This window comes from Lissotriton vulgaris, chromosome 12, assembly GCF_964263255.1.
Source record: "Lissotriton vulgaris chromosome 12, aLisVul1.2, whole genome shotgun sequence".
Taxonomy (NCBI): Eukaryota; Metazoa; Chordata; class Amphibia; order Caudata; family Salamandridae; genus Lissotriton; species Lissotriton vulgaris.
Genome location: NC_141700.1, coordinates 81265443 through 81279150, shown reverse-complemented (window position 1 = coordinate 81279150; position 13708 = coordinate 81265443). Strand labels below are relative to the sequence as shown.

At 43.7% G+C, this 13708-nt stretch overlaps 1 protein-coding gene across 2 annotated transcripts in view; it reads right to left on the bottom strand.

Annotated features, from left to right (window-relative positions):
* RANBP3 (RAN binding protein 3) overlaps positions 1 to 13708 on the bottom strand; it is a 387515-nt gene that overhangs the window by 299450 nt on the left and 74357 nt on the right. For both annotated transcript variants that reach the window (XR_015302612.1, XM_086947244.1), the window contains exon 2: positions 5361 to 5416. Coding sequence is in view for 1 of the 2 variants with exons in the window: in XM_086947244.1 (XP_086803370.1) it covers positions 5361 to 5416 (56 nt within the window). In the remaining variant the exon portion in view is untranslated. The remainder of the gene's footprint in view (positions 1 to 5360; positions 5417 to 13708) is intronic.

The following is a 13708-nucleotide window of genomic DNA, read 5'->3' as shown; positions in this document are numbered from 1 at the left end:
TTGCCTCCCACTCTGTGTATTGTCAGTAGATATTAACTGTCGTTCAGATTTTTTTCACCAAGAGTTCATCCCTTGAAAAGGCCATAGATTTTTGTTTGGCACTTTTTATTAGTTGGCTTGAATATCCCCGTTCAAGAAAGCGTGATTCACTTTCTCTCTGGGCCTGTTCTAGATCTCGGGGATTGCTACAAACTCGTCTCAATCGTAGCATTTCCCCATAGGGATGCTGGAAACCAAATGTGCTGGATGCGAACTGGCAGCATGTAAAATGCTGTTTCCAGCCGTAGCCTTGCGAAAAATTCTGGATTCCAAATGCTTATCATTTACATACAGTTCTGTGTCAAGAAATGTAACTTTCTCCTGGCTAAGGTTCGCTGTTAACCTTAAGTTCATTGTTGTTTATCTCATGGATGAACCTAAGTGCGCCTTCATGGCTACCTCTCCACACGACCAGCAGGTCGTCGATGAAACGGAACCATGCCACCAAATTGTTACGTATAATGTGTTGATATTCAAGGCCAAGGACCAGCTCCTCCCAAGCCCCCATGTGGAGACATGCGAAGCTTGGGGAGAAGCTGGCCCCCATGGCTACTCCCTGCAATTGGCGGTATAATTGCTGGTTAAAAAGGAAAATGTTGTTAACCAAACAAAACTAACATTTCAAGGAGCATACCATTATGTTCATCAAATTCAGGGCCTCTTCTTGACAAATAATGTTGAACCGCATTTAAGCCATCCTTGTGTGTTATGCTCGTGTAAAGTGAAGCCAGTAGTCCTTCCTTTACCTTAAGGTGTGTTTAAAAACATGACGATGTCTTAGGGTTAGGAGTGCGGAGAATTCTTTGTTTGAAAACGGAGGAATTAAGCAGAGAGAGATATATATATATATATATATATATATATATATATATATATATATATATATATATATATATATATATATATATATATATATATATATATATATCCATCCCTTCCTTTTTGTTCGAGTAACTTTTACACTCAACTCCAACATTTCCAATGGCTGTAAGGAAGCTTACAGTGACAGAGCATATTTTTATCTCTACCTATTGCCATTTACCTCCACTCTCTTCTAGAAAGCAATTGATACTGTAGGGTTGAGTATATATCAGAGTTCTGTAGTGATCTAGAGTCTATTGACCTAGGAGAACCTTTCAAGGTGCAATAGCTAAGCATGAATTGGGAGGACACTAGACTATGAGATGGCTTCCAGAGACTCTTTGGAGTTTACAAATTGCTGGTCAACAAACCAACTATTGCAATAGTGAATCATATTTTGTTTCTGTAACCACCGATGCAAGTAGCTTTGAAATAACTGTATCTGCCAATGAACAGGAGTGAGGGTATTAGTCCAAAAAGTAGCAGTTGGCAGAAACCCCTCAAGAAAGGGGTGCAAGTTAAATTTCGGAGATTTACTTCTACATTTGGCTTACAAGAACAGACTGGGTGGGTACAACAAGAAGGGGAATGTGTGAGGCCATCCAAAACAAAGAAGAGGTCCTAAATCACAATTTTGTCAGACTAGAACAGAGATCATACACAATGGTCTGTTATGACAATGGTCACACTGTTTTCAATTCTAGACAGTTGATGTGCTTTATCGCATCCTGCTGTGTCCACAGTCCCCTAACCTTGAGGTTGCTCATGTCTGCTCCCCATCCTATTTGGGATGCATCTGTTGTGATGGTCACTGTTGGAGTTGGTTGTGAGAATGGTTTTCCCCTTATTAAGTTGTCCTTGTTCCACCACGCTTTTTTCTGATCTACTGCATGCGTGACAACCACGAGGTCCTCCCAGCTCCCATTAGCCTGTGACGATTGCTGCTGTATCCATTCCTAAAATGGTCTCATGTGTAGTAGAATATTTGGGATTAAGTGTATGCATGATGCCATCATTCCCATCATCTTTCCCACTGTCTTCACTGTCAGAGCTTGACCCTTGCGGTTCTATGGATGATTTTTCCCAATGAATTGAGAACCCTAGTTGTACTAGTGTGTGTATTACCACTTGAATGTCTTTCCTGCAGGCTCTGTATGAGTTTGCTTTTACCAGCCGGTCATCGAGGTATTGGATATAGTGTATTCCTTGCCTCCTTAAGTGTACTGCTACTGCTGTTAGGCATTTTGTGAACACCCTTGGGGCGGATTTTCGTCGGAATGGTAGTACTGTGAACTGGTAACGTGTGTTGTCGATCACAAACCTTAGTAAGTGCCTGCGTCTCTTGTTTATTGGTATGTGAAGGTAGGCGTCCTTCAGATCTATGGTGGCCATATAATCCCCTTCCTGTATTTGGGGTATTACTTCTTGCAGAGATGTAATCTTGAATTTTTGTGCCTTTATGTACTTGTTTAAGTACCTTAAGTCCAGAATGGGACGTAGTGTTTTGTTCGCCTTTGGTATGAGGAAGTAAGTGGAGTAGACCCCCTTGCTTCTCTCCCTGTATGGTACTATTTCTATTGTCTGTTTGTTTAGAAGTTCCTGTGCTTCCTGTAAAAAGTGAGGATGCTCCTTTGCAGGGTGAACTCTTTTCCCTGATTTTCTGTCTTGAGGCCGTCTTTGCAGCTCTATGCAATAGCCTAGTCTTATGTTTTTTAGTATCTAATTGTCTGTTGTGATCCTCCTCCAGTTCTGGAAGAAGTCCCTTATTCTGCCTCCCACAGGTGTTGCGCGTTGGAGAAACTGTGCGTTTACTGTTATTTGTCCTGATGTTTTGCACAACCCTGAAGATGGTGACTGGTTGTATCTTGTCCCTGTGGTTGTCACTTGGAGGCGACTGAGGCTTCTCCTCCAGCTGCACTCCATAGGTGTCTGCCGCCCTTTTTATGACCGGATTATAGATCCCCATGTCGTCTGGTGGCAAGGGCCTCGAAGGGTATGTCTCTACCCCCTTTTCCGGCGAATCAGTGTCGAGATCTTGCCACTACAAGTCTTGTGCCTCTGGTGGCGTCGAGCCCTGGTATGAGTGTTCCTCTTACTCGCCCTCAGCGTCGAAGTAATACATGCCCTCTTCGTCCTGTTCTTCGGCTGGTTCTAGCGTGCTAGGAGGTCGAAGTTCTTCTGTGCCCTTTGGGGCTTCGTTGGCATTATGTACTGCTTCATTTTTTCATCTAAGTCCCCTTTTCTTTGAAGGATGCTCGTCATTTCTGCTTCGAGCCTTCTCTTCTTGTCCATCTCGGACACTTGTTCGGCATCAAGCTCTTCATGCTTTCGCTTGGAGGTCGTCGATGACGAAGATGCACTCTGTCTAGGGCCTTCCTTTTTCGGCGTTGAGTGATCCTTTTCGAGACCAGACTTCGACGACCTTGTCTTGGCCTTTCGACGTCTGGGAGTCCTTAGCCAAGGATCCCCTGGGATAGCTTTCTTTGGAGGCAGTTGCTAGCGTCGAGGTCTTCGACGGCAATGCTCCGTTGTGGGAGGATTTCAACTCACTCCTTCGAGTGTCTGTCAAAGGCCTGGGGTTCGACAACTCTGACCTCCTTCGTCCTCTTTTCGACCTCAAGGTGCGTCACGTCTTCTGGGCCTTCGGCGATGTTGTCCTCTTCTCTACTGGATAGGCCCAATCCCGGAGCGATGGAGGTGCCCCTTGCCCCTGCATGGTGTAGTTAGCCTTTTGTTGCCTCTCTCTCACTGTTAGTATCTTTGGCGTTGCAGTCCTCGCTTCGATGGTCGAGAGGCAGGCAGAGGTTGCAGACTGGATGCTGGTCCTTCTGCGTGTATTTATGTCGGGAATTTTTGCAAAATTTGAACGGAGTTTTGTCCATTACCTCGCTCAGGGAGCCCCCTGCGCATCCTCTGTGAAACTTCGAAGTTTTAACTGTTCTCCCCCTTCCTCGTTGACGACCCAAACCCAACGGCGGAAAAAAGAATCTGAAGATGGCGACCAAAGGTAGGAGCTTCCGCAGAAAGCGGGTCGACATCACAAACAGACACCAAATGGTGGTAGGTCGACGCCCACTTGGGTCACGAAAAAAAAAAAGAAGAAAGATACGACAGTTCCAGACCAAACCTCGAGATGGTGGAATAATGCACAGCATAGTGAATCCAGGAAGATTCACGCTGCAAAATTGTATTTGCCAATGAACAGGAGTAAGGATGTTAGTCCAAAAAGTAGCAGCTGGCAGAAACCCCCCCAAAAAGGGGTGCACGCTAAATTTCAGAGAGATACTTCTACGTCTGGCTTCCAAGAACAGACTGGGTGAGTACAACAAGAAGGGAAATGTGTGAGGTTATCCAAAACAAAGGCCTCTGTTTTTGTGAATAATCAGCTTTTACTTTGAGTTTGAGCAGGTTCATGTAGTGCGCGATTGGAACCAGGGTCTTATTTAAATTAACAATAAAGTGAACCTCCAAAACACAATATGGGTTCCGTGTAGATGTTTCCTTTTAGGAGCCCTGCGGTCCTAGGTGACTGCGAAAGTTGGCAAGGGCTTGAACCTAGTGAATTTGCTTTCCGGACACTAGCTATGTACCTGTGAGACAGCAAGACCTGTCGGAAAATCTCTACTAAGAATTATGTATTGAATGCCATAAGAACGCGGTATGCAAGAGCCTTTGGAAACCCAATAAGTATGCATATTTCCGGAGTTAGAAGTTCAGCTGCTTTATTAAGACACCCTTGCCATAGTCTTCAGGACTTCACAGTATTTACATAGAATCTCCTTAATATTCCCCGGTAGTGGAACCCATAACAGAATTCCATTGTTGCTGTTGTAAATCAAGGTTGTCACACACCTTTTTCTTTAAACAAACTAAAAGGCTTATCATTGAGTTGCATGCAACATTAAGAACCACTCAAACCATCTTACACCAATTCCGTTCAGAAGTATGAAACAGAAAAGTGTCAGCTCTAAAACCACACTTGAATGCAGGTCAAAGAAACTGCTATCAACACTGAAAAATTCAGAAATAGGAACAAATTCCAATGAATATGGGATGCGCAAAACAATGTAAAGGAGTGCTGACACGATATTTGAAGTGGATCGGTGTACAAGGAGGAAGGACATCCATGCACCAATTGTACAGCAATGATATTTAAACATTACTGTAATGTGATTATATTAGAAAACAATGCACACACCATTCCAAATTAGAAAATGGAGCACATGAAGCTATGGAATATCAGCATATTAGGATTTAGAGTTTTAAGCTACTTTTCTTTTTGATTGAACACATTAGGTTAAACTAGACATGGCTAAACTCTGAGCATCAATTCTACTAAAACCGGGAATTTTTTGGGTGAGTATGGGGGCTAGTGGAGGGGGTGACATCTAATCAACCAGAGGTAAAACTTTCTAATAATTCAACTACTCTGTGGAAGTAATATAATCTTAAATTCTTACCTTCTGTGCCTTATCCTTCTGGAACACGAAGACAGGTGGGGCAATAGCAGGCTTTTCTATTTAAAGGAAAACACAACTTATCAGCGTGCTTACTTATGACTGGGTGACATATATAGCCTCTTCAGTAGTTCAACAAGTCAGTGGCAGAATTATCAGTACATTTGCACTTTAGTTTAAACTGGTGCATGGCATGCAAGACAAAAGTTATCCAACTATATAACTACAGTACTTAAGCGTAAGTATCCACAGATTTGCATGCTTGAATTGCATGCTTGAATTAATCCCCATCGCCAGTCCACTTCCTTGCATTGGTTGCTTTAGTAGTTTTTTAATTGCAACCGTGGAAAAATATATTTAAGAATTTTCTGCAGCAGCTAGACTAGAAAGTGAAAACTGTCTCCCACTGGTGGATGGCTTTTGTAAAAACTCTAAATTATATCTACAATTAACAATTGAGAATTTCAGAATTTGCATCAGAGAACTTCAAAGGCAAGATAAGCTGTGAATGTGGATGCAAGAAGTCACCCTCAACTTGATTGTGCTTTGAAATAATAAGCGATGTTCCTTTTGGTTTCTGCTGAGCTTTAAAGTAGTTTTTCCTTTGCTCCACGAGTATTCTAGGCAGTTGAAGGATTGGCGATAAACGTGTATTGTTTGCACTTTGCTCTATACTGCAAGTAGCTACTCTTGTCAACTTGTCACCTTCAAGAGCCCCACAATTGGGAGAGCTTGTGAAACAAACACCAAAAGGGAATGTGAACTGTTGTAGTAGTCTTTATTCACTTACGTGCTCATCCACATATTTTCTGAATAGCCCCCAAAGAACATTTCCAGAACCACTTCCTGCACTTTACTCCAAAAGTAAGAGCCCTTAAGTCATATTCCTTTTTGGAGTACAGCTGCGTCCAGTAATTGGCAGAAGCCCACCTTAAAGACATATCGCAGAATTCACAACAGTATCAGGGGCACTGTCTCTCACAATCAGTTTTGCTTCCTTCTTGTTTTAACTGAACTTAATTCTAGAAATGTGGAAATGCAAATCCACATGTGTCCATCATAACATCCTTAAACGACAAGCACATTCATTTGCTTACTAGATTCCACAGATAATAAAAGTGACCCTCTTATCCATGGCATTGATACATCTGCCATTCCGGTCAGACGCTATGAAGGTAGGTGTGATCGAATTGAGAAAGCTTTGGTGAGAAGCTGCATCGATAACCTAATCTGGGCATGGGTTACCCGACAGGCTGTGGATGAATCCGGAGCACTATACTTCTTCTAGGTGGCAAGGGGGTGGGTGGGTGGGGAAGAGGGGGGGGGGGGGGGGGGGGGGGGGGAGGGCGGAAGGGCACTAGTCCAGGAACAGTCACTGGCGTTTCCCTTTCGGTTAGCTCCTTTCTGTCAAGCAATGTCCTTAATAGGGGCGTGCTGTTTCTTAAAGTCATAGGAGCACTGCCTTTCTGCCAATGTCAAGGGAAAGCAAATTTATTTCCCACCCTTTAGTGTGTGGAATATGGATGTGATAGTGCTTACTGCCCATTATCAAAAGTGCGGTCAACAAGGACAAATTGATCGGAGTAGCACCCGACATAAAAGCAGACAGTCACTTCTCTTGAAAAGCTTGCTTTCAGCAACTTTCAGATGGAACGTTAACCAATTATTTATTTTTTATTGAAGTTGCAGGCTAGTGTACAGCAAGTCAGAGAACACCTCTGTTATTATACATTTAACAGCAATGTTGCAAACAAAATTTTGCATATAGCTAAACCAATCACCCCCCCCCACCCATCCAAATCCTCAAAAACCAACAAACACAGCATATCACATAGAAACATAATCCCCTGTGTGTCTAGAACTATGTGGGCGTATTGGACCTTACCCAATGTATATGTATTCCCAAAATATACAATTCATGTCGTCTGTAGGTCAGGGTTTTGCAACAGAAACACAAACAGCGGCGCCCAAAAATCTTTTGGTCTGGAGGCTATGGGTAACTTCTGCATATACATTCATTTGGTCCTTGCAATATACCAAGAAATGTAACCATTTCCGAAGTGTTGGAGCTGCCCTGGCACCCCATTGCATCGCCACTGCGCGGTTGGCAAATAAAGTAGCAATTGCAATTAGGCACCCATTACATGGTTTAAAACTGTTTCAGCAAGCCTAGCAGGCACACCTCCGGAAAACGTGTGATTTGTTCCATAGTTATATCTGATAAATCCTAAACCACCTTACTCCAGAACGCATTAATGGCTGGGCAAGCTCATGCCAGAAATACGCTTCTTCCTGCCCACATAGTTTACAACTCGCCTCTGTTCTTAAACCAAATTTCTTAAGCTGGCTGGTGGTATAATACAATTGATGTAGATACTTGAAATAGATAATAGGGAGTTTGCAATTTGCTGTCAAACAACCTGTCAATTCACAAAAAGACTCCCAATCCTCCAACGTCAAAGGTGATGAAAGCACAGCATTCCATTTTATTAGCGAGGGAGGGTCAATTAACTCATTCTCTTTCTGCGACACATTGTAGAGTCTAGTTGTCAGCCCCCTACTTTCCACCCCAGCCAGCACGGCCGGTAGTTCTTTAAGAGTTGATGGTTCTGCAGGAAACCCTGGGAAAACAGACCTGATCGCCTGACGCACTCTTACAAACTTGAAACTCAGCATGGTATTATATTCACCACCAGCCGGAAATTCTGCTAGGGAATGTTAACCAATTTTCATAATATCTTTCCAGGGAAAACACCAGAATGATAATTGGGGGCTTCAGTAGGAGTCAATATGATTTTTTGTAGCATATCTAAATTAATGGGAGCTTTCTCTTCTGTGCCTTTAAAAATAAAAATAACAAGCACTGGCGTTGCCAATAAGTCTCACAGTAGGAAAGTTGGAGCTATTGGTTTTGTAAATGACAAAGCCCTTTATGTTTTTAAAATGAAAAAAAATAAAAGGCATTGTTATTTGCAATGGTAATGGCTCCAACTTTCCTACTGTGAGACCTATTGGCAACGTGAGTGGTGTTGCGTGTGTGAGTGGTGTTGCGTGTGTGAGTGGTGTTGCATGTGTGAGTGGCGTTGCATGTGTGAGTGGCGTTGCATGTGTGAGTGGCGTTGCATGTGTGAGTGGCGTTGCATGTGTGAGTGGCGTTGCATGTGTGAGTAGCGTTGCATGTGTGAGTAGCGTTGCATGTGTGAGTAGCGTTGCATGTGTGAGAGGGGTTGCATGTGTGAGGGGTTGCGTGGGTGAGTGGGGTTGCGTGGGTGAGTGGGGTTGCGTGGGTGAGTGGGGTTGCGTGGGTGAGTGGGGTTGCGTGGGTGAGTGGGGTTGCGTGGGTGAGTGGGGTTGCGTGGGTGAGTGGGGTTGCGTGGGTGAGTGGCGTTGCTCTGAGCGAGTGGCGTTGCTCTGAGTGAGTGGCGTTGCTCTGAGTGAGTGGCGTTGCTCTGAGTGAGTGGCGTTGCTCTGAGTGAGTGGCGTTGCTCTGAGTGAGTGGCGTTGCTCTGTGTGAGTGGCGTTGCGTGTGTGAGTGGCGTTGCGTGTGTGAGTGGCGTTGCGTGTGTGAGTGGCGTGTGTGAGTGGCGTTGCGTGTGTGAGTGGCGTTGCGTGTGTGAGTGGCGTTGCGTGTGTGAGTGGCGTTGCGTGTGTGAGTGGCGTTGCATGTGTGAGTGGCGTTGCATGTGTGAGTGGCGTTGCATGTGTGAGTGGCGTTGCATGTGTGAGTGGCGTTGCATGTGTGAGTGGCGTTGCATGTGTGAGTGGCGTTGCATGTGTGAGTGGCGTTTCATGTGTGAGTGGCGTTGCATGTGTGAGTGGCGTTGCATGTGTGAGTGGCGTTGCATGTGTGAGTGGCGTTGCATGTGTGAGTGGCGTTGCGTGTGTGAGTGGCGTTGCGTGTGTGAGTGGTGTTGCGTGTGTGAGTGGCGTTGCGTGTCTGAAAGTGGTGCTGTGTGGGTGAAAGTGGCACTGCGTGGGTGTGAGTGGCTGTGAGTGAGTGGCGTTGCGTGGGTGAGTGTGGTGTTGCGTGGATGATAGTGGGCTTGCGTGGGTGTGAGTGGCGTTGCGTGTCTGTAAGTGTTGCTGTGTGGGTGAAAGTGGCACAGAGCCTTTGATGTGGCCTGGCGCAGGAGAACTGCTGCTGCTGCTAATTAAATGTAACTAGGGTTGAAGGCATGCGGTGGAGCTGATGGCCTATTTGTGGGGCGCGCGTACTTTCTGTGGATTCTGACAGTCTGGAGTGCTGACTCTGCCGGCTCGGGTGTTTCCCATTGTCTTTTTTTCCGCCTGCTGGCGCAGAAAGAAGCCAAAACAGTAATAACATTTCACTTTGAATTACTGTCCCAGTCGAGATAAGCCCCGCTGCAGAGGATGTTTCCTGTAAGCCTTCCTCGCTTTTAGCGATGGACGTGATAGAAATAAGATGATAATACCATGCTCTGAGAAACAAGGGAACTCCGAGACAGTTGAAATTGGAAAAAGTAGTTTGAAAGTAAAAAGAAAAAAAGAACAAGGCTGTGTTTGCGGGGAGAGAGAGGGGAGGTGCTGGTATGGGAGGGGGGAGGTGCTGGTGTGGGAGGAGTGCTGGTAGGGCAAGTCTGTGTTTGCGGGGAGAGAGAGGGGAGGTGCTGGTGTGGGAGGGGGCAGGTGCTGAAAGAAGCCAAAACAGTAATAACATTTCACTTTGAAGGCTCGTAAAGAAAAGCACGTGACGGATCAGTAGTTTTAAAGTAAAAAGAACAAGACGGAGGGAAGGCAAGGCAGATTGCTTGACTGATACAGAGCGATGTGTGGATGAAAGGGGAGCCCAGATGTTGTATCGAACTGTGGGAGTTCACTATAGTTCAAATGCGACACGGCGGGCATGGGAGGGGGCCGAGAGGCAATGAGGGTGTAGACAAAGAAAACAAGACGAGGGAAGGCAAGGCAGAGAAGGGGAGGTGAAATGCGACACGGCGAACATGGGAGGGGGCCGAGAGGCAATGAGGGTGTGAAGCAGCAGGGGCCTGAGGGAAGCTGGCTGGGGAGGGGGAGGAGAAATGAACAGATGTCCGTGAGGTGTGGGAGGAGTGCCTGATGCGCGTGCATGTTTAATCACGTGGTTCACGTGAACTGCATGAAAACCGCGGGGCTGAAAGCCCTTTGGTTTGACGATGTTTTCGCCACTTGAATTCTCGCTCCGCTCGATGCGCTTGCGCACATCGATAGGCCGCGAGACCTAAAAATCCCAAAGGGAATTACTCACAGAACTGAGGAGTGGCCAAACAGCCTCTGAACAAAGATTTCTTCGAAGGAAACCTTGGCATTATTTCTAAAGGCTACCCTGGTCCAGAGGAAGGAAAAAACGTGCTCTGTTGACTCCCTCAAACTGCATCTGCCTTACAAATTGTAAGGTATGGTGGTCTCTACTAGTGTTGGTGCGTGTATCTTACTGGTTAAAGTCTGGATGATTGTTAAACAGGTGAATTTTCTACTAAACAATCTTTCTGGGTTAATGCCCATTTCGACAAGGTGTACTGCTAATATTACTGATGGAAATCTCTAGAACGATGAAGGAGAATATTTGAAGCAACTAAATCTTCGAAATATCCCATTTGAAAGTTTTATAGAGCGCGAACAAGACCCTTGCGGATATCAGAGCACTTTACAAACATAGAGGTTATTCATACTACAAAGAGGTTACTTAAACAAATAAAGCAGATATATCAGGTAAAACAACATTTTGTGTAACGATGAGCCAAACTGTGCAAGAGAATGATGACCCATAGAGTCAAGGCAAAGGCAACCATAGTACCTAGGTGGTCTCGTTGTTTGAGAACCATTCTGTCAAAGCAATTAGTTGAAGAGTTTCTGTTAAAAAGTGGGCAAACATGAATAGCTTGTCCTATGTATAACAATTCTGGCTATCATTTTTTTTTTAAACAGGAAAGACCTAAACAACTCAAATATGGCCTTCTCACAAAGGGAGTGCTCCACACTGTGGGTTGCACTGCATTTAATTCACTTATTTTTACTTGCATCATCCAGAAAGACCATCAAAACAGAACTGGCCTGTAATGCTCCACTTTGTGACAATGCCTCAGTACTAATCTCATCAGAGAGGACACACTGCCTTATTCACCATATTTTATTAAATATACTGGAGGGCAGGAATAGGAAAAAACAAGAGACAACCAAACTGGTATCTCGATTAGATCTTTAAGGATGAGCAAAGATAGTTCCATGAAGGTGGGTTATGAAGTATCTTATCAAGAATGTTTTCTCGGTTTACATTGGCTTGAACATTATAGACACACATCAAAGTGGAGGCTCCATATGGAATTTTAATTTAGAATTAAAAGAACACACTGAGAAATTAAGCATAAATGTTCAAGTACAGAAACCCTAGTCAACTATAGCAGATCAATGCATCATGTGAGGAATTCAGTGCTTCAACGGTTGAATAAAAGGCGTAATATCCCATGAAGTAAAATTACAAGCCAAAGAAGTTAAAGAGGAGTTCGGGAACATTAAGTGAGTAGACATAGTAGAGAAACTGGGGAAGAAATAATAATGCCAGAATCAGATGCCATTTCTGACCAGAGGAAAATCCCGGTTCTTGAAGATTCAGGTTGCCCATATTTCCTACACATCAAAAATAAATTCAGGTGGGATTTTACAGACACAAAGAGGAGATAAAGGCAGCTGATTATAATAGTGGGGATTTGCTTAAAAAATTAATGACATGCATCAACTAAAAATGTGTCTTGAGATGATCAGGTCTAAATCCTAAAGCTCCTAACCTAAATCTTAACTCAAAGTTGAATTTCCTTTTCATTGCCAATAGAGCTACACATTCAAATCTGGAGCGCAGAGATAAACGTGGGTAGCGTAATCACCCACTCCACCCACATCTGACAGTCATTGCAAAATCACAATTGACAGACTACATGTTCAAGTAACACATTGCTAAACCCAGGTACCAGCCTTGGCCTGATGGAACTAAACCCTTAATCCCAGTAAACTACTTCAGAACTGTTATACATGTCCTTGGTCTCTACAAGCTGAGTAGAAGGGATGGTCTGCTCCAGCACCTTAGAAAAGGGTTTTTAAGCTGGTGCTTGGTTCATCATAGGTTTGAGAATTTTTTCCCACATCGCCCAAACTCTGATTAAATTATATTGGCCCACACTCCAAGCCCGATTATCTTTAAAACCTGCTGAACTTCGTAACAAATCCATACTAGGAGATCTGTGTTCAGCACATGCTGCTCTCCAACTAGGTCTGCAGCTATACAAATAACCTTACATACATAACTCTGAGACCATGCCTTTTCATTAATTACAGAAGAGCAGTCCGCAGGTGATAGACGAACGTGTTATTCCTACAAATTGTGAACTCTTCACCTACAATTTTAATGACTTGTTCAGCCAAGGAGTAGCTTCCTGCTAGGCTCCCATGTACAGAGATACGTTGTAAACGTGTTTGACTGATTTGAACTGTTATAGAAATGGGGCACGCCAGATACAGCAGACTTCCTGAGTGTTCATTACAATCCCACTTTACTAGGATCCACAACAGGTATGCATAAGTGCTTTATGAGCTGTAAAATAATTTCTGACCGACTGGTCTTTGCGAGTTCGATTCCTAATAATAAAGTAATATAGGAGGGCTTAAGCAGTACAAGCAGGCTTTACATTCATTTAAACAGCATGATTCACATGTCAAGTGAAGGAGAACATGTAGCTCGCTGCACTGCATGGATGCAACACATGTTGGGGGAACTCGTTGACTTTCATACAAGCTAAACTGCTGATTGAATAATTATTTAACCACCAGGGTAGCAACTTCTCTTACAAGCTCACTTTAAGCCTTTATCCCTATTTTTTTCAAACTTTCGAATCACAAGTACTAGTGTTTGGGTCTTTTTTAAAACCAAAACTGGCCATTCACATAACAAAAAACAAATCCGATGTTCTTTATTCTCGTGCTTCAACTACTATGCTTGTGGTCATTTTCACATTTAGAAGGTATTTTATTATTCACTGTAGAGAAAAATGTTCTCAAGAATGAGAAATTCATCCTTATTGTTGCAAGCAAGTTTCTAATCAGTCTAGATTGACTGAACTGATCCACCTTGGGTCAAAAACAATAAATATTATTGACATGGGTAGCTAAAACTAGTATTCTAGCCCTTGAAGAGAATAGACTTTGTAATGTACAAAATATAAATTGGCAATATGTGCAACAGTCCTAAATATTTTCAGCAGTTTCTTCCTGAAGTTATGCATACTTCATACCTTGTGATGAAGTTGTTGTTAATTCAGAATTTTAGAGACATACAGTTCGTTTGACTGCAATTATATTGCAAA